Below are 14645 nucleotides of genomic sequence, written 5' to 3'. Positions count from 1 at the left end.
GCAGAAACGCTGACGATCAAGCAGTTAGATATACGATTTGATTGACCAGATAAACGTTGCTTTTCAGGTGTTGTGTCGTGAAGAAGACTTGGTGATACAAACACCTATGAAATGTTCTTAATGTGATGTGGTTATTGTATTTGTTTGTAATTTAAATCTTTATTGTCACATTATAAATGGCAATAACATGCTGGTTACAACATCATTACAATCATGTAACAAAAGGCCAGCAAGGCAATATGTCTTCATGTTATTATATTCTTGAAGATACATATCTATTAGCTATTGTTCCAGTCCAATGTCTTTGTTTTGAGTCTTGTGTAGAGTCCATTTTTCCCACTTTCTGTTGAGTTGTGTTTCTTGCAATCTCAATTTATAAGTCAGTTTTTCCATCAAAAAGATTTCTTGCTTCCTTTCCCCAATTCCTAGTGATAGCTTTCTTGCTGGATATTGTGACGTGGTTATAAATGATGTTGCACGATCAAGCAGTTAGATATATGATTTGATTGACCAGATAAACATTGTTTTTCAGGTGTTGTGTCGTGAAGAAGACCGAGTGAACCATGGCGCAGTTCCCCACCACATTCACAGGTCAGTATGTGTGTGTAACTGCCATTCAAAAGATGTGTACAATGAACGTTACCGATTTTTAACCGGTTCACGATGCATCGTTACATCCCTACTTCAGAGGAGAAGCAGAAGTAAGTCACACGACAACAGCTGCAACATGCGAAATAGAACGTATAGGATACTAAATACCTTTGAATAAAAACATGTGACATGTGGGGTGATATAACCAGAGATGGCAAAAGTACTCACATCCTTTACTCAAGTAGAAGTACAGATACTCGTGTTTAAAAATACTCTGGTCAAAGTAGAAGTACTGACTAAAGTTCTTTACTCAAGTACAAGTAAAGAAGTATGGGCTTTGAAATGAACTTAAAGAGGACCTATCATGCAAAATGCACTTTTGTACGTCTTTTATACATGAATATGTGTCCCCGGTGTGTCAGGGAACTCACCAAGTGTCAGAAAACACAACCCTCTCTCTTTTCCTCCATACCCAAATTTCTAAAAACGGGGCTGCAACGGAGCTGATACAGATTTGAATTTTTCTGACGTCAGAAAAGGGGTGCTCCGCCTATATGGGCAACTCTCCACCTATCAGGGGAATGGGGGGTTGGGCCACGGCCATTGTCGATCGAAAGCGCTGGAGACGCTGTAGTACATATGCCAGGCCTGTAAGTGGCGCTGTAGTCTGCCACAAAAGCAGCGAAGAAGACTTCTCACAGAATCAGCCCTTGCAAAAACAGGGCTGGAAAAGAGCAAATAGAGCGAAATGAGGCATGGCTAAAATGCATGATCTGTTTGGTATTTTGAAAAGAAAACTTCACAGACATGTTTTATATAGGTATGGCCCTACAATATATTATTCAAATATAGCATGATAGGTCCACTTTAAGTAAAAAGTACCCATAACTAGCAGCTGTTTTAAAGAGTACCTGACCTCCCTTTATATTAATAGAACAATAATGTCATTGTTAGCTAATGAATGTTTCCATGCTGAACAACGGCAACATGACAACGTTTTCATTGGTCCCTCTTCTTTAGAGAAGACCAGGAAATGATGGATACACGGATCGTGTTCAAATCAATAGGCACGCAATGACTCTAAATAATAATGATCACGCCACCAAACACACATTCAAACTAAAGGAACCAGCCTGTTTGGAAAATGTAAGAAGTAGAAAGTACAGGTATTTGTGTTCAACATGTAAGAAGTAGAAAGTACAGGTATTTGAGTTCAACATGTAAGAAGTAGAAAGTACAGGTATTTGAGTTCAACATGTAAGAAGTAGAAAGTACAGGTATTTGTGTTCAACATGTAAGAAGTAGAAAGTACAGGTATTTGTGTTCAAAATGTAAGAAGTAAAAGTAAAAAGTCGGCAGAAAAATAAGTAGTGGAGTAAAGTACTGATACCAGAAACATGTACTTAAGTACAGTAATGAAGTATTTGTTCTCCAATACTTCCCACCTCTGGATATAACAGCTATCAAAATAACAATTTCCGAAGTGAATCTGACGTCAGCGCTGTCAATGAGAGACAGAAGACAGACAAAAACAAAGGCAGACCGTGTGAGATTTGTCAGACTGTAAACAGATTTGTAACTGTTGGAACATATTGCGTACTTGCCTCTCAAACAGAGTTCATCAGTGTTATATAAAGGGAGAACATCAGCTAGAAACAAGTGAGGCTAAATGAGCTCATCACTGCTCATGTCCTGTAACAAAATATTCATATTGCTAATAAAAGTGCCGGACAAATACACACATAATATCCTTTTTTATGCACGTAATAGCTAGTTGATAAAAGCTGATTTCACATGATTTTCTGTATCTTTCTGTTTGTGGCGGACAGATCCAAGTTACATTATGTAAAGAGCTGTCTTCTGAATTGGGAAATTAGTCTGCATGATTCACTTAATGCGTACATTTCCAGTAAACAATACAGGAAGGAACACAAAGGGAAACGACTGCTCTGGTCGCATCCTGACTAATTCAATTTTTGTAGGAAAAAAATGTGAAACGGGGCTATTTGTAGAGGCAAGAAGACTGGCTCGTTATTTAGCAAGGCCACTGCTTCATCTCTGTCACTTAGCGATGAGTCTATTCAATTCACATATTAATGCGAAACGTAATAAAGACGGGTTTGTTCGGAGCTTTCTAAGGTCAGACGACGGCCTCTGAGTCAGAATCCCTCAATCCGTTCACTGGTTTTTTCACTCATTAAGAATCTGCTCACAGGAACTGAAACTCATGACTAACACATTCCTCTCATTCCTCCTGTTCTCCTTCTGCTTGCGTTTGGCTTTGTTTTGGCCTCTGGGTTTGGTGTGTGATATGTAATTGTGTGTGTGTGTGTGTTTTCTCTTGTGTATTAGGTCCAGATGTGTTTCTGATCTCAGTGGATGAGAGAGCCAAACATGATCAGCAGTTTCTCAGCCTCTCTCCCACCGCCGGGGGTTACATCACAGGTGACTCTCTCTCTTTATCTCACACACACACCCTCACACACCCTCACACACCCTCACAGTAAGGACAGATGATGACATAAACAAGGACAATGTCACTCAAGGTCCTTGGATGCTTGGATGTGTGGTAAGAAAAACACACACCATGAATTAAGGAAACTTAAATTGAGAGAATGTTTTACGACACACGCACACACGCACACGCACACACACACACACACACACACACACACACACACACACACACACACACACACACACACACACAGTAAGGAGAGATGAACAAGGTCACTTAAAGTCCTCAGTGTTTGGATGTGTGGTATTAAAACACACACCATGAATTAAGGAAACTTAAATTGATTGAGAACAAAACGTACGTTAAATTTAAAATGTTCAGGTCAATTATAAAAACCACAATGAACCTCCTACATTTGATTGTTTTTCTATTAGTCATTCGACAAATCAATTATTGTTTTTTAACGGCCCAGTAAGATCGTAAAAGATAATTGGTTTGCTGCTGGTATTATTTTTGTTCAACGCACATGATTATATATTGAAATTAGGGGTTTCAAATCTTAAAATATACCGTTAATTAATGTAGAAGAGAAATAACGTTGGACATTTGATGTTGTTTATCAAACATTCTACTAATTAATGGACTCAAGAAAGATCACAATCACATATACTTAAATTATCGCGTGGGAAATTGGTTTAATTTATTCCATTTAAGACTGAAATTAAATCAAAGATAAATTAATATAATATAATATAAACATAAGAAATTAAAGTAAAAGGTCCAATAAAAAACAAAATAAAATACAAATAATAAATATTATGTACCCTAAGTCCTACCCTAAGTCCTACCCTAAGTCCTACCCTAAGTCCTACCCTAAGTCCTACCCTAAGTCCTACCCTAAGTCCTACCCTAAGTCCTACCCTAACGTTACGTCCACACGGCAGCGTGCATTGAAGCTTGCCGGTGGGCGTGTCTGGCTCGCGACCAACAACCAATCACATGAATCTCCCGCCCCGGACACACAAGCACGCGGTTTGATTGGCTAGAGCTTGTACTGGCATATGATTTGATTCGCTGACGCTTCCGTCGACGCTTTAAAAGTTGAACCTTTCTCAACTTTCTAAGCGAGCGACGGAGGCACAGCGACGCGACGGAACCACAATGCAGTTCGGCAAAGCGTGACGTCACCCCATTCAAAGTGAACGAGAAGCGCCTCCGTTGAAGCACGCGATGCTGCCGTGTGGACGGGCCGTAAAGCTTAAAGATAAAATCCAATTTAGATTTTTGGGCTTCAGCTTTCTTCTCTTGGTCTAAAGAGGCCTTTCTTCTTCTTCCTTTTTTTGTTGTCGTCTGATCTCACTTCCTGTTTCTCTTCGTCTCTCAAGGCGACCAAGCAAGGAACTTCTTCCTCCAATCAGGCCTGCCTCCTCCCATCCTGGCCCAAATCTGGTGAGTAACACAACCCGGACATTTTATACACACACACACACACACACACGCACACACACACACACACATACACATACACATACACATACACATACACATACACATACACATACACATACACACACACACACACACACACACACACACCACACACACAGAAATCATGATGATGCTGCACTCTAATATGTTTTAAAGGCCACCTATTATGCAAAATCCTCTTCTTCATGTCTCTTCTACATCAACATGTGTCCCCTCTTCTTCATGTCTCTTCTACATCAACATGTGTCCCCTCTTCTTCATGTCTCTTCTACATCAACATGTGTCCCCTCTTCTTCATGTCTCTTCTACATCAACATGTGTCCCCTCTTCTTCATGTCTCTTCTACATCAACATGTGTCCCCTCTTCTTCATGTCTCTTCTACATCAACATGTGTCCCCTCTTCTTCATGTCTCTTCTACATCAACATGTGTCCCCTCTTCTTCATGTCTCTTCTACATCAACATGTGTCCCCTCTTCTCCATGTCTCTTCTACATCAACATGTGTCCCCTCTTCTTCATGTCTCTTCTACATCAACATGTGTCCCCTCTTCTTCATGTCTCTTCTACATCAACATGTGTCCCCTCTTCTTCATGTCTCTTCTACATCAACATGTGTCCCCTCTTCTTCATGTCTCTTCTACATCAAACATGTGTCCCCTCTTCTTCATGTCTCTTCTACATCAACATGTGTCCCCTCTTCTTCATGTCTCTTCTACATCAACATGTGTCCCCTCTTCTTCATGTCTCTTCTACATCAACATGTGTCCCCTCTTCTTCATGTCTCTTCTACATCAACATGTGTCCCCTCTGTGGAAAGAGACTCTGAAAGTTTCAGGAACAAAGATTCTCTCTCTTTTTGATCCATTTTTATAAAAACCTGTCTGAAAATGAGCTGATCAGATTTTGGCCACTTGATGATGTCATAACAATGTTTTGTCTTGTGTAACCATTAGCCAATCAGCTACCAAGGTAACCCCCCCCCCACCTTATCACCTGAATCTCCTCCTAGAGCACCATTGTGTTCTTTGTAACCAAATCTCTCTCAGAGGGGCGTGGGGAGGGGCTCCTTATTTTCATCTAAAGTAACAGACAGAGAATCAGCACTTTGGAAACAGGGCTGAAACAGAGGGGATTATGGGTAATGCTGCAATGATCTGTTTGGTGTTTCAGCCAATCAGAGACAGGTTCTGGATATATCTGAGACCTATAATATATTGATGAAAAACAGTATAATAGGAGACCTTTAAATTCTAACAATTTGGCTGAGACAACTTGTGTTTTTGCATCTTTATTTAACTTTTCCTCTGTGTTTCTTTAAGGGCTCTGGCTGATATGAACAGTGATGGCCGTATGGACATCCACGAGTTCTCCATCGCCATGAAACTCATCAAACTGAAGCTCCAGGGTCACCCTCTCCCCCCCCTCTCTTCCTCCCAGTATGATAACACCGCTGGCTCTCCCCCCACAGAGCGGCTTCGGTAAGAAACCAGACAGAAATACCTCAGATGGCAAAAGTACACACATCCTTTACTCAAGTAGAAGTACAGATACTCGTGTTTAAAAATACTCTGGTAAAAGTAGAAGTACTGACTAAACTTCTTTACTCAAGTCAAAGTAAAGAGGCTTTGAAATGTACTTCAGTAAAAAGTACCCATAACTAGCAGCTGTTTTAAAGAGTACCTGACCTCCCTTTATATTAATAGAACAATAATGTCATTGTTAGCTAATGAATGTTTCCATGCTGAACAACGGCAACATGACAACGTTTTCATTGGTCCCTCTTCTTTAGAGAAGACCAGGAAATGATGGATACACGGATCGTGTTCAAATCAATAGGCACGCAATGACTCTAAATAATAATGATCACGCCACCAAACACACATTCAAACTAAAGGAACCAGCCTGTTTGGAAAATGTGAGAAGTAGAAAGTACAGGTATTTGTGTTCAACATGTAAGAAGTAGAAAGTACAGGTATTTGTGTTCAACATGTAAGAAGTAGAAAGTACAGGTATTTGTGTTCAACATGTAAGAAGTAGAAAGTACAGGTATTTGTGTTCAAAATGTAAGAAGTAGAAAGTACAGGTATTTGTGTTCAAAATGTAAGAAGTAGAAAGTACAGGTATTTGTGTTCAAAATGTAAGAAGTAGAAAGTACAGGTATTTGGGTTCAACATGTAAGAAGTCAAACTAAAAAGCCGTCAGAAAAATAAGTAGTGGAGTAAAGTACTGATACCAGAACATGTACTTAAGTACAGTAACAAAGTATTTGTACTCCAATACTTCCCACCTCTGGTATTTATGTATGTATTTATTTATTTGAGAAGGGAAAATGCACATTAATTAACATGGGCACTTGAGTCCATCATGTAAATGTGGCCGATTTAGCTGTAAAGCCTAATTAATCTGCAGTCTTAAGAGAGCATACAAACGCACATAAGCACAGAATGAAACACATGAGAAGAATTATAGCACAAAGTCAAAGACACACACACATACACACAGTTGAAGTGCAATTACAGCACATATTAAAGCACATATATGAACAATTAAAAGCACAATTATACTTTTTAAACATTGTAATTTGTGTCATAAAATCCTATATCCAAAACATCTTCATTACATTTGAGGATCATCTTAATTTCTTTCTCCCTTCTTACTAGTTTTCTCTTGGTGTTTGCACTCCAGAAGAAACACTGCACACAGTTTAATATAACAACACAGACATAATCTTTATCTGTTGTTTTATGTAATGACCGCTTGTCCTTAAGCTTTCTTAACGTCTGCTCTGTTGAACTCTGTGTTCAGTAGATCTGGAAACCACAGATGTATTTTGATAAAGACGACGTCACTGTTTCTTTCCAAAGGTCGTTTAGGAAATGCTTACTCACTCTCGTTCAGTCTGTTGCACCTTTAAAAGGCTGATCAATAAAGTGATATATATATATTTCAAACACAGTATTGAGTCATATCGCTCCTCTCCTTCTGTGGCTCTCACAATTAATTCACTTAAATGAATTTATAACGTCTAATTCAACACTAAAGAATTATTTTCTTTCCCAATTGTACACCTACTGTATATATTTACCTTATAATGATGCCATGTGTTTTCTGATCAATAAAGTTATATATAATGCAAACACAGTAGAGAGTCATATCGCTCCTCTCCTTCTGTGGCTCTCTAGCACTTAATTAATTTTTATAACCTCACATTTTCATTTTTATTTTGACACTTACTGTATATTAATAATAATAACAAGAATCTTTATTTGTATAGCACCTTTCATACAATAAGTTCAGTTCAAGGTGCTTCACATAGACATTTCACAGAAAATTGATATCACACAGGGTTCTTAAAAACCTGGAAAAGTCATGGAAATTCAAAATGCTAATTCCAAGTCCTGGAAAAGTTTTGGAAAACAATATTTTTCCCAAAGTTTTGGAAAAGTCATGGAAATGTAACTAAAGTTGCATCAAATATAATTTATATTTTATCTAATCGACGAAATAGTAATACTATAATGATAATAAATACTGTATCGTATAGTAATGAAACGCAAAATGGCGTTTAACTGACGAGGTGTTTGCTGGTGAGAGATTTGAGTTGCTTTAGCGTGTAGAAGCTAGTAAGCCTACTATTTGATTTGTTTTAGATAGGACCAACATGTTTCATATGCAGACCTTATTTCCCTGTTCCATGTTAAAATAAACCATTTTCAGTGGTACCGCTGAGAAAGAGTAATTTTTTTGGTCATGGAAAATTAGGTAAAGGTCATGGAGAAGTCATTGAAAATCATTGGTGAAAAAGTGTATGAACCCTGAATACAGTTACCAGTAAAAAACATAAAAACAAACTAAAATAGCATAAAATACATTTAGGTTAAAGGTACAACGATGAAATTGTGCATTAAAAGGAGGATAGCGCAAATTCAACACACAATCCGGTGACAGGTTAAAATGCTACGGAGTGCATTGAGAAAGTGCATGAGAGAGCTTCCTAAAAGGCTACATGGTACAAATGTGTTTTGACCTTCGACCTTTGACCTTATAATCATGCCATGTGTTTTTCTGCAGGCATGCCCCCGATGCCCCCCCTCTCAGGCGGGCCTCCTCTCTCCTTGCCTCCTCTCCCCTTGCCTCCTCTTCCTGTCGGGGTTTCCCCCCCCCCTCGTCTCCTCCGTCCCGCCCCCCCTCCCTCCCCCCATCTCTAACGGAGCCCCTCCCACAGGAATGATGCAGCCAATCCCAGGCTTCCCTCTCCCAGGTAACAACAACACAGGGGAAGGGGCGGTCCTTAAAGGCTTTTGATGCTTCTGTGGGAATTGGGGGTTTTAAGCTTCTGTTTACACATCATGATCTGTTATATGTTTTGTCTGTATGCAGGTTTAAATGTTTTGTACTCATTATAGGACTTCAAATCATAATCTGGTTTATACCAAATAGGATTTCACGTGAAAGGAATTAGCTTTGTTGCCATTTTGCATCATGTAAACATAGTGAGAGAGAGAATGTGCAAAGGTTCACAGTAAAGAAATATGAAAATAATATGCAATGTTCAGAGATATAGGACTTTTTATAAGCCCGGTATAGCAGTGTTTAGTTTGAAGTTTTTAATCTATGATAAATGATATTGGAGGGATACTATTTTAAATCCGGAGTATCAATGCACGCCATACCTTACACAAACTTACATAAACAATTTGAAAAACAGAGGCCAAGACAAGACGAGACATCATTTGAAAAGAATTGAAATATATAATAAAAATAAAAGACATTAAATGAAATGAAAAAAATGAAAACAATTGGGCAGTAGCAACATTATCCTAAAAAGTGTGCATAGTCACAGTGTGGGGGAAACTTCTGAAGCAATGGAGAGTCAGGACTCAGAGAGACACGAGGAGAGCTGGAGCTTTGATGGCAAACACTGACGGTTTATTACGAGCTTCGCCCGGAGAATTCACAAGACATGTCACGGGCCATGGTTTGACCCTCCTGTAGTTCCAGGTTTTAACTAGTTCAGAGTATAATAATCAACATTCTTCATCAGTGAGACTAAACAAATATGGACCCTGAATCCAGAGATGGAGTACTCGAGTCCTGGACTCGGACTCGAGTCGGACTCGAGTGCCGATTTTCGGGACTCGTGACTCGACTCGGACTCCCGCACTGATTGACGCGACTCGGACTTGGACTCGTGAATTCTCGCGCACGATGACTTGGACTCGGACTCGGACTCGTGAATTATCGCGTACGCTGACTTGGACTCGGACTCGTGAATTTTCCCCCCCATGATGACTCGGACTCGACTTGTACATTGACGCTCCGACTCGGACTCGGACTCGAGCAAGTTTTCTATGGAGTCTGATGTCCTCTATCCTGGCGTGTGCACCGGCTGCGAGGCGAGTTCACGTACTGGGCCCCGCTATTCCAGTCTAAAGATGTCTAGAGACACACCCCGCATCGTGCTGTATGCTTTCACACATTCTGCTTCCACATTGGAAAAGAGCAGCGCAAAATGCTCTATGTGGAAACAATATTGAAGAGAAGGCTCCGTAACACATTACTCTAAACATCGAGTTCAGACATATAGGCTGTCTTGAACACTATCATCAGAGTAACGTCATCTAATCAATACATAAAGATTCAGCCGATAACACGAAAGCATATGGCTACTTAACATGCAGAATGACGTCATTTTGCATGCTAAGTAGCCATGTGCTTTCTGGGGCTAAATCTTTATCAGTAAACCGATTTAACCGGTAAAAGTTCCTTCAAAATAAGAGTCCCGATCTTATTACTATCAAAATAAAAGTGCAAAACGAAAACTTTACCATAGGAAAATATTGGCATACAAATATAATCACTTCTCTAAAAGGTAACTCATTTTAAACATAGTTTATATATAATAATAATATTAATATTAGTAATAAGCTTTATATTTGTATAGCACCTATTACAAGAATTGTAGCCAAACTGGCTTCACAGCAGTTCAATAGACAGATTAGTATAACATTGACAGGATAAAAGCAATGTAGAGGAGCAGCTACATTTCAACACATATATCCATGAAGATTAATACATGAAGACTTGTGACTCGGACTTGACTTGGACTCTTCTTAGGTGACTCGGACTTGGACTCGGACTCGAACACAGGTAATGATGACTCGGACTCGGACTTGACTCGGACACTCCTTGGGTGACTCGGACTTGGACTCGGACTCGAACACAGGTAATGATGACTCGGACTCGGACTCGACTCGGACATTCCTTGGGTGACTCGGACTTGGACTCGGACTCGACTACGACTCTCCCTTGGTGACTCGGACTTGGACTCGGACTCGAAGAGTGGTGACTCGAGAGTGACTTGGACTCGTGAATTGGTGACTTGACTACAACACTGCCTGAATCTAACTAGAGCTCTCGTCCATAGGAAAGAACGTGCGCCAGGGAACCTACGTCCCTGAACAGTAAACTACCTCATGGCGGCTTGTGCTCGGTCATAGACTGAGAGATAGCAGCAATACCCAAGGCCGTAGAACTATGCCACGGGAAAGGAGACAGTGAGAGGAGAAAATTATGAACTGTGTCAAAGGTTGAATACCTAAGCAAATTATTCCCCAACACACAGCAGTTTAAGAAGTTCTTTACCTTCCCATAGATTCCCATTGTTATTTCTTAGCATGTTTAACACTTTAACATTCCCTAAAAGTTGAGTAAACGGATCCCAAACCCTATCAAAGGTTTCATTTTTCCTTTTCAGAATATACGTTAACAACCATTACTCATTTCCCTCAGACATTAACATTGTATTTTTTATACAGGTTATTAAACCTTTATCAAATGTTCCTCCTCCTGCGATTACAATATTGCACGAGTCCATTTTCTAATGAATTGTTGCCCGATTTTTTACCCCGGCCTCACATTAAAACAAAGTGTTCTCTGTCTCTTTCAGCTCCTCCTGTCAACAAGTCAGGATCTTTTAATCGTCCCAGCGCCAAACTGCAGAAGGGCCCGTCTGTGGACGTTGCTAGGTAAGATGCATAATCAGAAATATGTGCAATATTGTGTCTTTATAACAAAAAAAATAGAAAATATTTGGTTAGAAAATGGTCACATGGAGAAATCGTCCACGGTTAACCTGATGTTTTTCGTTAAAATACTGAATTGCAACATGTTGATACAAACCTAAGCTGTGCAACTTAATTCCCTCAGGAAATAAGTAGTATTTCTAACCTGCATCCTGCAATATATGTGTTTATTTTTCATTACGTTGCTAGGTTACGCCGCATAATCAGAAAGGTTTTTATCTGATATCAATAAATGAGAAAACATGTGGTAAAAAATGGTCACATCCTATAATTTAAATCCCGATTCCCCTTGGTTTAAACTACTGAATGTGTCTTTTGTCCTCATTACAACATGTTAATATGAATGTATGCTGTACATTGGAACTATTCAAGGAAATAAGGAGTGTTTTGAATGTGCAGCTTACATTATATGTGCTTACTTTTTCATTTTGACCTCACTTAACTGTAACTTTTCTGTTCCTTCTTGCAGTGTTCTGCCCCCCTGTGATTGGGCCGTTCCTCAGTCCTCCAGACTGAAATACAGACAGCTCTTTAACTCCCATGATAAGATGATGAGTGGACACCTCACAGGTACACGCACACAAACACACACACACACACACACACACACACACACACACACACACACACACACACACACACACACACACACACACACACACACACACACACACACACACACACACACACACACACCCAGTCACACAGTCACACACACAGTCACCCACACAGACAGTCACACACACACAGACAGTCACACGCACACAGTCACACACAGTCACACACCCACACACACACACACACACACACACAGTCACACACAAACACAGTCACACAGTCACACACAAACACAGTCACACAGTCACACACAAACACAGTCACACACACACACACACACACACACACACAGTCACACACAGTCACACACAGTCACACACACAGTCACACACACACACACACATTCACACACAGTCACACACAGTAACACACACACACAGTAACACACAAACACAGTCACACACACACACACACACAGAGAAACACAGTCACACACACACACACGCACACACACACGCACACAGACACACACACACACACACACACACACACACACACACACACAGACACACAGTCACACACACACAGACACACACACAGTCACACACACACAGTCACACACAGACACACACACAGTAACACACAAACACAGTCACACACACACACACACACACACACACACACGCACACACACAGTCACACACACAGACACACACACACAGTCACACACAGTCACACACACAGTCACACACACAGACACACACACACACACACACAGTAACACACACAGTAACACACAAACACAGTCACACACATACACACACACACACAGACACACACACACACAGTCGCACACACACACACACACACACACAGTCGCACACACACACACAGTAACACACACACACAGTCGCACACACACAGTCACACACACACACACACACGCACACACACAGTCGCACACACACACACACACACAGTCGCACACACACAGTCACACACAGACACACACACACACAGTAACACACAAACACAGTCACACACACACACAGAAACACAGTCACACACACACACACACACAGTCGCACACACACACAGACACACAGTCGCACACACACAGTAACACACAAACACAGTCACACACACACAAACACACACACACACACACACACACAGTCGCACACACACAGTCACACACAGACACACACACACAGTCACACACACACACACAGAAACACAGTCACACACACACAGAAACAGTCACACACACACACACACACACACACACACACACACACACACAGTCGCACACACACAGACACACACACACACAGTAACACACACACACACACACACACACACACACACACACACACACACACACACACACACACACACACACTTACGTCATCACTTCCTCTAATATTCCTCTCATGTTTTCTGGTTTAAATGTTCTCTCTCTCAGGTCCTCAGGCTCGCACCATCCTGATGCAGTCCAGTCTTCCTCAGGGCCAGCTGGCCACCATATGGTCAGAACATTAAAATCAACCCTTTCATCTTCATCCAATGAAACTTAAAAGACATTATTCCTTAAAATACTTCCTTTCTATCCTGTAGGAGTCTCTCAGACATCGACCAGGATGGAAAGCTGACGGCTGAGGAGTTTATTCTAGCCATGCACCTCATAGATATGGCCATGTCAGGGTTACCGTTACCGCCTGTGTTACCTCCAGATTACCTCCCCCCCACATTCAGGTAAACACTCTTTAATTAACTGTATGTTGGATATGTGCATAGATTACATTTGTATAGCGCCTTTCAAGAGACCCAAGGCTGCTTTACATGGTGAACAAACAAACAAAAGGGGCAAATAATAAAGTAAAAATTAAATAAATAGCAGTAGGACTGTGATGGGTTCGGGGTCAAAGGCCATGGTGAACAGGTGAGTCTCTAATGATGACTTGAAGATGTCATTGCGGATCTCTGCAGGAAGTGCGTTCTAACATGTCTGTGACAGAGTTTTATGTTAAAGGCACAATGAGCAAGAAACTAGTGTCAATATCGAGCGTAAACAGGGTGTCCGCGGGGTCTTAAAAAGTATTAAAAGTTGATAAATTAGCGAAAATGAAGGCTATTAAAAAGTATTAAACGGCATTTTCCAAGGTATTACATTTTGTTTCCATTAAGTATATAAATTGTCCAAAGAGGTTGTATTCTACAGTCTGCCTGAATGTAATCATTGCGTAGGTGTGTAGTGTGATTCTGTGTAGTTTATTTATGGCATCCCGTTGGATTTGACGTCATCTGAACAGGACATCGCACGCTCACTGCTTGATCGCGCGTGAAGGTCCGTTTACGCCGGTTGTTAAGCAACATCGTTATGGGGAAATGCAAGTCTGCGTCCAAATGGTTGGAAGATCAGGAGGAAGGACAATCAATACTGTATATAGTCAATGTGAGGTAA

The 14645-nt window shown here is 40.7% G+C and overlaps 1 protein-coding gene across 1 annotated transcript in view; it reads left to right on the top strand.

The window, feature by feature from the left end:
- The window catches only part of itsn1 (intersectin 1 (SH3 domain protein)), an 88307-nt gene that overhangs the window by 15704 nt on the left and 57958 nt on the right, over positions 1-14645 (top strand). The window contains 11 exon segments of the mRNA XM_034135860.1: positions 533-591; positions 2944-3036; positions 4435-4498; positions 5858-5954; positions 5956-6016; positions 8610-8695; positions 8697-8799; positions 11488-11566; positions 12093-12193; positions 13647-13710; positions 13799-13936. Of these exon segments, the coding sequence (XP_033991751.1) occupies positions 564-591; positions 2944-3036; positions 4435-4498; positions 5858-5954; positions 5956-6016; positions 8610-8695; positions 8697-8799; positions 11488-11566; positions 12093-12193; positions 13647-13710; positions 13799-13936 (914 nt within the window). The 5' untranslated portion in view covers positions 533-563.

This window comes from Trematomus bernacchii, unplaced genomic scaffold, assembly GCF_902827165.1.
Source record: "Trematomus bernacchii unplaced genomic scaffold, fTreBer1.1, whole genome shotgun sequence".
NCBI lineage: Eukaryota > Metazoa > Chordata > Actinopteri > Perciformes > Nototheniidae > Trematomus > Trematomus bernacchii.
This window is presented reverse-complemented; position numbering and strand designations above follow the sequence as displayed.